Raw genomic sequence first — 10,554 nt, 5'->3', positions numbered from 1 at the left:
ACCAGTTTCGTAAATGTGAAATTTGGGCCCGTAGGTTTATTTTGCGATGCCACACATTTTCTGTGAGATCAATTCCCCGTGTTTGCCTTTTCTCATGCGCAACTGATATGGTAGAAAATGGCAGAAATTCCTTTCGAATCGATTTTTGTCATCACTGGTCAAAATAGCAAAAAAATGGCAGAAAATGGCAGAAAGTGGTAGCAAATGGCGAACAGTGGTCCAAAATGACCGCCGGTGCTTGATATGCTTGATCTAAATATAAAATCAATTGTGAATGATGTAAGACAATAATGGCATGATCCATGCATCTAAATGGGCCCAATTTAGAAGCACACATTTCAACACTAACTTAAATCTTAGTAATTCCCTAATTATTGCATATTGTATATAGCAGCTAAATTATTATTCACGAGCTTCAAATTGCAGCCAAAGCGAATGCATATTCAGTCATCTGCTTCGGAATGATATTTAAATCTGTCCAACGTGCAATCTCAGTTGTAATCAAGTCATTTTTTACTAAAAATAGATCCGCCTCATGGCAGCCCGGCTCATGATTGATTGTTGTGGCCAAATTCAAGCTCCATTCATACTCTAGCAGGAATGAGGAATTATTAAAAGCCATTTTTCTACCACCTGGCAAAAAGTGGTGGGAAAATGACAGAAATTGGTCCAGAAAAGTGGCAAAAAATGGCAAAAATGGGTAAAAAAATNATTTTTCTACCACCTGGCAAAAAGTGGTGGGAAAATGACAGAAATTGGTCCAGAAAAGTGGCAAAAAATGGCAAAAATGGGTAAAAAAATGGCAGAAAATAGAATTCTTTGTGTTATTCTAAATCATCTTTCTCTAGTATTTACGACCACTTCCGTTAATTTTTAAGCCCACCTGTATGTAGTTTGATACGTTGGGATGGGTATTTTGCATCGAATGTGAGATACAAGAACTAAACGTCATTGTAGTGTGATCGAGTTTGAATTTTGCCACCGCAATCGATTTGAGTCAGGGACGCCATTTGAGCTCAACTTTTTAAAGTCAAAATGACGACAATTGCATTTAAAAAGTTATGTCGTATTCAATTACCATTTTGATGACTTTGAAAAAAGCTGTAATTGTTGTGGCTAGGCCTTGGACACTGCAAGTGGTCTATGGATAATGTTATCGATTCAATCAACCATCAAATAGTATAAATATAAATATTTGAGGAGTGTTTTGCATTTCAGCCAAGGCTATGTCAATATGCTTTGTAGCAAATGACACATGAAAAACTTATCCAACCCATATGATCTTTCTCATCTTTGACATCTGTTAGAATCAAGATTGGCCATTCTAAACACCGGAGGCCATTTTTGACCACCTTTCAGCAATTTCTGCCATTTTCAAACTTCTGCCATGTTCTGCCACTTTCTACCATTTTCAGCCACTTGTGGCAGAAAGTGGCAGAAATTCGATCAATCTTGATTTTTTCCATTGCTGGACTCGAGTGATATATCTTGATTTGTGTCTCGCTTCAATGCAAAAGTCCCCTCCCAGCATGTCAAGGCTACAATCAGACGTGAAAACGAATTGAAAACGTATGTAAGTATGATAAAAAGATTATTTCAATGTGTCAGATGATTTCTATTTTTGGCTGTTTTGAATTTTGAATTGATTTCTAACGATTACTAACCAGTGTTTTATGCTATTTTGTGCTTCTCTGTCAAAAAGAAAATCGCTTTACAAATGGCTTTTAACCAAAGTGGGCCAAATCCTGCAACACGTACAGATAATTTAGTTGGGTTATCTTATAGTATATCGGACACAACATTGAGCTCCCGCGCTAAGTATACTTGGCGCGTATATTCCTCGGACATTTTAGAAGTGGGATGGATAGCATGGAGGAGGAGGAGATCAGACTTTAGAAACAATCAGCATTGCATTATCATTCCACCATTCCTTGGGTCACCAAAGAAATATTCAGAAATGACAGAGTAAGTTCTTACCTTATTACTCAATTCTTAATAAATGCTTCCATCTTATCAGGATAAATCTTGATGTTAAAGCTAACCTAAAGCATTCCCATTTTTAAAAATTTTAACTGATTTTTTTCTAAGATTTCCTTCATCAAATTGTCTCAGCTTGCTTTTCATGCATATCTGACCAACCGATTAGTTCCCTTTAATTGGGTTGGTTATCTTATCTACCTAATTAATTTCAATTGTACCATCCCAACAATCCCTGGTCAAGTTACCCTAGCGAGCTCAATGTTGTGTCCGTCATCCTATAAGATAACCTTCAGTTGTACTTGGTGTGACTTTGCGGGTGACTAGCCCTCTGGTATTATCTCGAGTCGGACATCAAAATTATCGGAACTCTGTTCCAAGGTAATAGCAGTGGCTGGCCATATTCCCTTAAACTTGATATTCTTCCTACAATGTGAGATTCCGAACGAGACCAGAATCCATTTACGGTAATGAAATATGTACTGGTGGTTCGGTAAGGGTTATCTCAACGACTGATCACTAGGGCCGGCCAAAAAATGCGGCAAATAGAAAATCAGTTCAGTTAGAATAATAACTAATACCCTCACACAAGGGCCCAAGAAGGGAATTCGTTCTAATAATCTCAAAAGTTCCAAAACAACTTATTTTGACCGAAAAATAACTTTTCAGTTATAAAATCATTTCTCAGAGCTTCACTCATAACTTGAGTCAGTGGGTAGGACTTGATCCGTTGAGATCCGACTGATCTGGCATTCATGGCTAGAATTGGCGGGCGGGAAAAGAGCGGAAGAATGTCTAAAAGTGGCTGGCTGGTCTTGATGCTTGGGTCTTGAGGGTGTAGAGGATCAATCAAGGCCGTGTGTGCCGGCCGAGGGCTGAATGGCAGCAAGTGCTCATGGCACGGATGTAAATGAAGGGGCCGGGTCCATGGCCGGGCTAAGCCCGAGAACAGGCCTAGGGTGGGTGGGTTCACTGGGGTTGAGGCTTCAATTGTCTTAATGAATCCGGATTCCGGAGATAAGTGTTGATCAATCGATGGGAGATGGAAGTGTGACTACAGAATGAAGTGAGGATTGGATGACATCTGATGACTTTGTTCATTGATTAACAATTTCAGTCCCTTTCATACTCTTGGGCAGCAGATTGGTGTTTTCTCGTGCCAAAAAAGTCCCATTATACTAAATTCTTCATTCAGGCCATTTTGTGCTTGACTGAATATGGTCACCAAAGGCAAGATGACTGATAAAACAACAGCCTTTACTTTCTTCCTCTCTTTCTCCTTTCATTTTCTACCTACTGCGGTAACTAAGGTAACCAGGTAACCAAGCACCACAATCAGAAACTTTATGGCTCTGTGTTCATGAGTGGCTGGAAAATAAGTTTCCACCCACTCATGAAGGGATGGAACATTTCCATACGTCAGATTTGGAGCCAAAGAATTTTGAGCTAAAGTCATACCTTGGAAACTGGTTATCAGCAAAGAAAACTGCGTATTTATTAACTGGATCTCTCTTGACAAGTAATCTTTTCCAAGATTGGATTTCAAAAGGTCAACATGGTCAACACTTAAAACACTTTTGCACCTTACTCTTCTCTTCCAACTTTCTTCAAACCTCTATTCACTTCACGCATTGAAATTGAATAAATAGGTATTCCAACAAAAGGTTTATATATGAGAACGTGCAAAGAAACGTGAAAGTCCTTTTAAAAGATCAGTTATTTGTATGCTTTCAATCAGTTATTTCCCCAAAAAATCAATTTAAAAACAGATATTTGGCCTCTGAAAACAAGGCAATTTTCCGAGCTTTAGTTATGAGTAGGCCGGGGAAAAATATTGCATTTTGATGTCGAGAATACTTCTGAAAGGGTTGAAATTTTGTTCTTCACAGGCCTCAAACTAGCTGAAACGAAGCTTTTGAAATGAGAAACGTCAAGGTGGCGTCCAAAACCAGTTTTCGTCAATCCTCTTGCTTTTCCTCTCAAGGACAAAAAGCAATGTTTTTCCTCGCCCTGCTCATTATCTTAATGCCGCCCAAGACCATCACCTTCCTTGTCAAATGGCGTCTGTACTTGTGGGCGGGTCCTTATTTGGTTCTGAAAAGTGAACTTATTTTAGTCAACGCCATCTGTAATGTTACCTGCATACATACATCCAAATTGTCTTAATCATGTTTAATGCTATGCTCTTACTATATTTATGTGTTTATGTTTCTGACATGACCTTTGGACTATATATGGTCGTCACATTTCGACCCGTACTCACGAGTTAACTTTATTCGCTTATGGTGCATTTAGACGACACTTGTTTTGACACATATTGTGATCACATATTCGACGAAAAGTTGACAATGTGACACAAATCGAGATTCAGAGAATTTACACACACCAGTACTACACAGAAGACTATCTGTGTCAAATATACTGGGCCTTGACAAGACTACTGGTTCTAAATGATGGCGTGCGATCAGGTGACAAAGGTAGGAGTATTAGTTGACCAAAATGATAAGTTTGGAAAAATATGAAAAGTTCCATTGGTTTCATTTGCCAGTCTATGACAACGTTTCCTGCCGTCATTACAATGCTGAGTGACTTACTTCAGAAAATTCAAGGGGGTAAATTGTTTCATTTTTCTTGTACTAAGAATAAACTTATTTGGTAAATACAAAGCATCTGATTTATTTTATCGCTGGTCATGCTGGTTTAAATGGGAGCTCTGTGTTGGTCAATTGTTAAACTCCAAGGGAGACCATATCTGACCACTCAAAGTTATGTCAAAATGCATTTTGTTTCTTCAAATTTGCAACATATCTCGCAAATGCCGTTATTTTGAACACATTCAAACTTGAATTTTAGTCATTAAATAATTTCACCCCAAACAGGATTGAGGATCGTGAAAAAATACTGATTGCAATTATATCCCTAAGGTCACGCTTAATCTTGCATTGGGCCATTGCGCTGACCTTGCCTGAGAATTGTTTCACATATCGCAGAAAATTGGAGCAGGTTCCAAATCAAATATGTGGCCATGTGTTCGGGAATATGTCATGTGAAAGCCGTATGTGACCACAATATGTGTCAAAATAAGTGTCGTCTAAATGCACCATTAGCATTTGTTTTGTGATTGACATCGGATGGGCGGTCGCGCAACATAATTAAAAAAATCACGCAGCCTAAGTTTGTTGACAATTTTGGTTAAACGGACTTTTCGAGTCCGATTCTCGTACTTTAGCTGCGTGATTATCAATTTGGAGCATTGCGTTAGATTGATTGTTTTGACTAGCACAAACCCATAGAGTGCACAAACCAAACCAGCCACAGTCTAAAAGGAACCGAGGGGTCAATAACTTGTTCCATGATTATGGACAGTTATTTTGTTTACAGCTGAAAATGGCATGTTCAGTTTCATACATGTGTACTTGCACAAGAGCCATACAATAAAGCCCTGTGGACTTATGAAAAGAGCTTTGTTCAACTAGTTCCTAAGACAAAGGTCTTTAGATATGTTTGCTCATGTAGCAATGGTCAAAGATTTTTGATAAGCTGTATCGCTAATCTAAGTTTGTGAAGTGAGTAAAACTTCATTCAAGTTAATTCACAAAGATAGTGGGTGGTGGGTGTCACATTTTACAAACATTTGAGAGAAATTGGCCTTAAAACTGGTCCTACATAGTTTCAATGTTTTTGTACTCAATCCTAGTGCCCTGTATTAAAAGAGTGCAACAGTAAGTTCAGAGCACAATTGCAGTTAATTTTGAACTTTCAATTCTGTTCCAAAACATTGAGCTTACATGGATCCCAGATCCAAACCAAACGCATAATTGCTTTAAGAGTTAGAGCTAAGGCTTAAGTTACTCTTCAGGCATCCTTATCTGCAATCACAGCAACACCAGATTCAAACTAGGTATTTTTACATAGAAATGTAGAAAGTGGCTCAACAACTGGCATCTGAAACATTTAAAGTACATTAAAGGGTGCCTTAAGGGTAGTAAAAGCCAGATATGAAACATAGAATCAGAGAACATTATGTAAATGCGTTTGGTGTAGATCTGGGGCCCAAGTAAACTCATTGTTTTGGAAAGGATTTCGAATTAAATTTCTGGCATGCACTGATCTCACTTTTGTACTCTTCTAGTTACAGAGCCCTACTCAATCCATTCCTATCTAATCAAGAACGAGACGCGTGTAAGGCAAGGGAAAAAAGTCTGTGATCTTCTTTGGATGAATCATGGTGTTGAGGATGGCATCCCCCGGCAGTGATGATTCCATAACGCAATGCTCCAAATTGATAATCACGGAACTGAAGTACCAAAATCGTACTCGAGAAGTCCGTTTGACAATTTTGGGTTAAGAAAAAAAAACCTTATTACCGGTCACTAATACCGTCCCTGGTTGGCAAGAGTATTCCCGGAGTATCGAGACATTAACCCGGAACAATGGGCGTCCCCCTGTCCTGGCTTGGATATCTCTGGCTGTGGGCGCTGATATGTTTGAGCCTACGACCCAGTTGTGGGCAACGCTTGGAGGAATCCATCCTGGATATCGTCAACACTACCAATGAATTGTCAGAAGTAAGATGAAGATGGCCATCGTTTGACTACGTGATTAGAGCCATCCATTCACAGGTCCACCGTCATTTTCAGTTCGCCAAATTTCTACAAATTGATGGCTTGCATCGGGCATTATTGGACCGGCAAGTGAGTGTCTTCGCTCCGACCAATGCAGCCATGGCCCGATATCCCGGACGATCCACTGAGAGTCTGATCCTCAATCACATGACCAACATCGCTCTCATGGTGGAACAATTCCCCGAAAAGATGACCTCTTTGGTCACGGGCAATCCACCGCTGTGGATCACCCGGGACCGCCAAGGGATCTTCGTCAATCAAGCCCGCATCGTGCGAGAAAATATCCGAGCTCGATCGTCTCGTGGGGATGAACAGGTTTCTTTCCATCCCATCTCCAGTCTCATCTATCCTCACTTAACCAATATGAGGGTTATTCATGTCATAGGTCCTTCACATGATTGATAGCGTGTTGGAACCCTTGGTGCCGACCTCGGTCCGAGAGGCCGAGTATTTTGCGCAGCTCGATGCCCGCAAATTGCTCAGCCAATCCACGTTGTACAACCTTCGAGGGAAGCGGACCCGCACGTTTTTCGGTCAGGCCGAGTTCAACCAAAAGACGCACATGTTCGGCGTGCCCGGACAGCACACGTTCTTCATTCCCATTGATGATGCCTTTGAAAGCGTGGACCCGAACTTGGGTTATGACTACGAGCGGAACCGTCTCAAGAGCACCGTGACCTCGACCATCTCCAGAGTTGGAACGGTAAGAAACCAGCCGAAATCGGGGACGGAGAAACGATTGGAACTTGATCAGTGAGATGCCCATGGCCATGACGTGGTTTCAATTTTGTTTCCGATTAATTAGGATTGCAGTCAATTTAATCGAAGAACAATGGGGTGGTTAGAGTAACCAATTACATTTCAGTCCATCGAATTGAGATATTTGTATCAGAAATGAGAAGTATTTCAAAAGTATACACAAGGAATGTGTACCATTTGAAAACCGAATAATTATAGTTGTAATCTATTGCATTTGAAACCAATGCAAGTGTTATTACATTTTAAAAGTAATTAGCGCAGGTCTGGGAATGAGTGGCTCATGCAACTTTAGAAATATATATTTCTTCGTGGATGGATCCAATGATTTTAGATGGTTCCTTTGATTAGTCTCAGTCAAGCTCAATTCTGAAGAAACGTGCACTTGCAAATTAATCAGACGAAATTTTTTTTAATATGAAAGTTTCATGTGATAAATCTGCGCTAATCCTTCCTTTGTCAGACCAAGTTCGAAGATACAATCAATCACTTTTTTTACTTTATCTGCGTGGACATCAAACCCAGCAGCTTGGTTGTTCCAAAGCTCCATGGGTGATCATTTCACCTATGTACTTTACAACAAATTCTTTAGACCCAAAGCCCCTTCTTCATCTTTTCTAGAGAATCCAAAAAGACTTGGTGGACAAAACCGTCCTGGAGGGTCACATTGTTCCTCACAAGATGCTTTTCACCAGCCACGCCCCCACTCAAGAACATCCAACGGTAGCCTGGCTACCCAAGGGTGTTCAAGTCAACGTCAGTCTACAACTCACGGGCTTTCAAACCCACTCGGATTCGGTACCACGATTTCCCAGTGAGGACAGTCAAGGACGAGTATCGTATTCGAGGTACTCGGTGAACCAAGATGGAGACGAGACCTTAAACCAGGACCAACTACGATCCCTAGAACTCCAACAGGCCAGTCCAGTGGTGGTCAGATCCAATACTATTGTGGGAGATCGAATTCATCCACGAGGAATGGTAGTGGCCAGAATTGTCCAGGGCAACATCCCCGTTCAAAATGGCGTGGTCCATCTCATCGACAAACCTTTGATGGTGGTGGCGAACTCGCTCTATGAATATGTTATGGTAAGATTCTCTAGTAAGAACTCGAAGTTGATTGAGGAGCTATTATGACATATGATTTGATAAAATATGATAGTCTGAGGGCAGACAACCAGGAAATCGGCTGTCCATGTTTGCCAAACTACTTCGGGATAAGGGTGGATTGTTCACGGAAGCCATTATCGAGGCCAAAGATGGTACCATTTTGGCCCCCAGCAATGAGGCCATGGAGAAGGTTGATATGGAGCGCCTAGATTTTGTCCTGGGCAATGATTACCTCAGAGCGGAGATGCTTGGGCTTCATTTTGTCCGCGAGCGAATTGTGTCTTCCGATTATCGATTGCAACAGGGTGGAGACTTGGTGAGACTAGATTTTCAGGAGTTGTGACCCCTACGCCATTGAAAAGTGCCAACGAAATCGCGTATTCCATAGACATATTCTTCGCCTGCCTCGTTGGCCAATAACCGTGTGTGGTTTCATTACGATCCCAAGTATCAGTTTATGACGGTGGAGGGCCGAGGAGTGAATGCCTCCGTGGTGGAGAAAGACATCGGAACCATCAATGGGGTCATCCATATCGTGGACCGAGTGCTAGGGATTCCTTACCAAACCTGCGGCGAGCGCATTAACTCCGATCCCAACATGAGGTAAGGAATTTGTTTTGTTTTTTAGAACAAATTTTGTATGGATCTCTGGTTCAGTTTGGACATCATGCTTTACTTTAGTTTGCGATTTCGTTGCAAGCCGGGCTTAAGGTTCAAGCTTTAGCCAAATATGCAGAACGAGGGTGCATTTTTCTGAGAACTTCTTGCAGTGCGCACACGTTATTATGAAAAAATGGGTAGATGGTTGCTCAGTGTTGTTGAGTTTTGAGGCTATTCTACATTAGATTAATTAGGGATCAATTTGTTGTAGTACGTACATTGTAGTATTGGCCTAGGACAAGCTAGATCATGCATGACCTTTTAGTTAACAAGCTCCATGAGATTGGTATCAAAGGCAAGGTTCTCAATTGAACATTCATGATAGGTAGCAAAACTCAAGTCAGGTTCCTGCTGGGCTTCATTGAACGACTGCTCCTTTTCAATATTTTCGTTGCCCCCGCGTCAAAGACTAAATATTAGTGCCAGTCCCTTTTCTCAGGCAACACCTAGTTAGTTTCTGGTAGGAATGGCCAAGATTCTAGTAGCCTGGCAAAGGACCTAGAGAGAATCTACTCATGGGTAACTGAGAGTAAAATGGCCCTGAGCGGAATGAAATTCCGCTGAGTGACCGTCCCTTCGGGTTAAGTCCTTTGAATACTCCACCTGTAGATAATGGAGGCAAAGATATTGAGCAGGTCTCATCTATGAAAGATTTAGGCGTAGTCCTCCAAAATAATGGAAAGTTGGATGACCATTTTCAGTTGAAGGTGGATAAAGCTTTTCAAATGTGTGGTTGGTTACATCGGACGATAAGTTCAAGGATAGTATTACTATGCTGACTCTGCAAGTCGATTGCTAAGCCACATCTTGAATTTACCTCACCTATTTGGGCTCCAATGAGTTCAGCAAGTTTGCAAAATGTCGAACAAGTCCAAATGTCCTGAGGTTCCTGGCGTTCCTCCCGATTGGGGGCCTATCCGGCTACCAAACTTCGGCCTACTGCACGGTTCGATTGGGTCGTCGGCTTCGCGCAGCGAAAACCCTCAAATTAGACACGCCAATTGTATAGACGTAATGGTTTATTGGGTAAACTTTGCTTGTGGCTGCGAAATAGAATGTAAACAGGGTGGTGAGTAAAGGCAATAGAATGAACGAACGGTAATAGTCAAAACGAACTTACACACTAAGGGAGGGCGAAGGCAAGATCATGACAATAAGAAACGCGGCACATGTCTTCTTCATCAGCTGGTTCCAAGATGGCGCTGCATGACATACTCGTACAAAGGAGCCTGCCGAGGTGACCATTTGGGGTGGATTTATTGGTCTTTCAGCTTGCTGCACGGAACACCAAAGATGTTTTACCAGAAACATTGAGGATATGAGAGAACTCTCGTATTGGGAGAGGTTAGAAATGGCTGACCCTGAACCTTAAATGGGACAGTATATATGTAAAATTGAACAGATTGTAAAAACTATTGTGATCCAA

General features: G+C 41.3%; 1 protein-coding gene across 1 annotated transcript in view; it reads left to right on the top strand.

Moving 5' to 3' along the window:
• The first annotated feature begins 6,289 nt into the window (after window positions 1-6,289).
• Window positions 6,290-10,554, top strand: part of LOC131881684 (fasciclin-1-like) — a 7,631-nt gene continuing 3,366 nt past the window's right edge. Inside the window, exons 1-6 of the mRNA XM_059228625.1 lie at window positions 6,290-6,545; window positions 6,618-6,917; window positions 6,988-7,305; window positions 7,980-8,447; window positions 8,521-8,784; window positions 8,857-9,071. Of these exons, the coding sequence (XP_059084608.1) occupies window positions 6,411-6,545; window positions 6,618-6,917; window positions 6,988-7,305; window positions 7,980-8,447; window positions 8,521-8,784; window positions 8,857-9,071 (1,700 nt within the window). The 5' untranslated portion in view covers window positions 6,290-6,410. The remainder of the gene's footprint in view (window positions 6,546-6,617; window positions 6,918-6,987; window positions 7,306-7,979; window positions 8,448-8,520; window positions 8,785-8,856; window positions 9,072-10,554) is intronic.

This window comes from Tigriopus californicus, chromosome 1, assembly GCF_007210705.1.
Source record: "Tigriopus californicus strain San Diego chromosome 1, Tcal_SD_v2.1, whole genome shotgun sequence".
In the NCBI taxonomy this organism is placed as follows: Eukaryota; Metazoa; Arthropoda; class Copepoda; order Harpacticoida; family Harpacticidae; genus Tigriopus; species Tigriopus californicus.
This window is presented reverse-complemented; position numbering and strand designations above follow the sequence as displayed.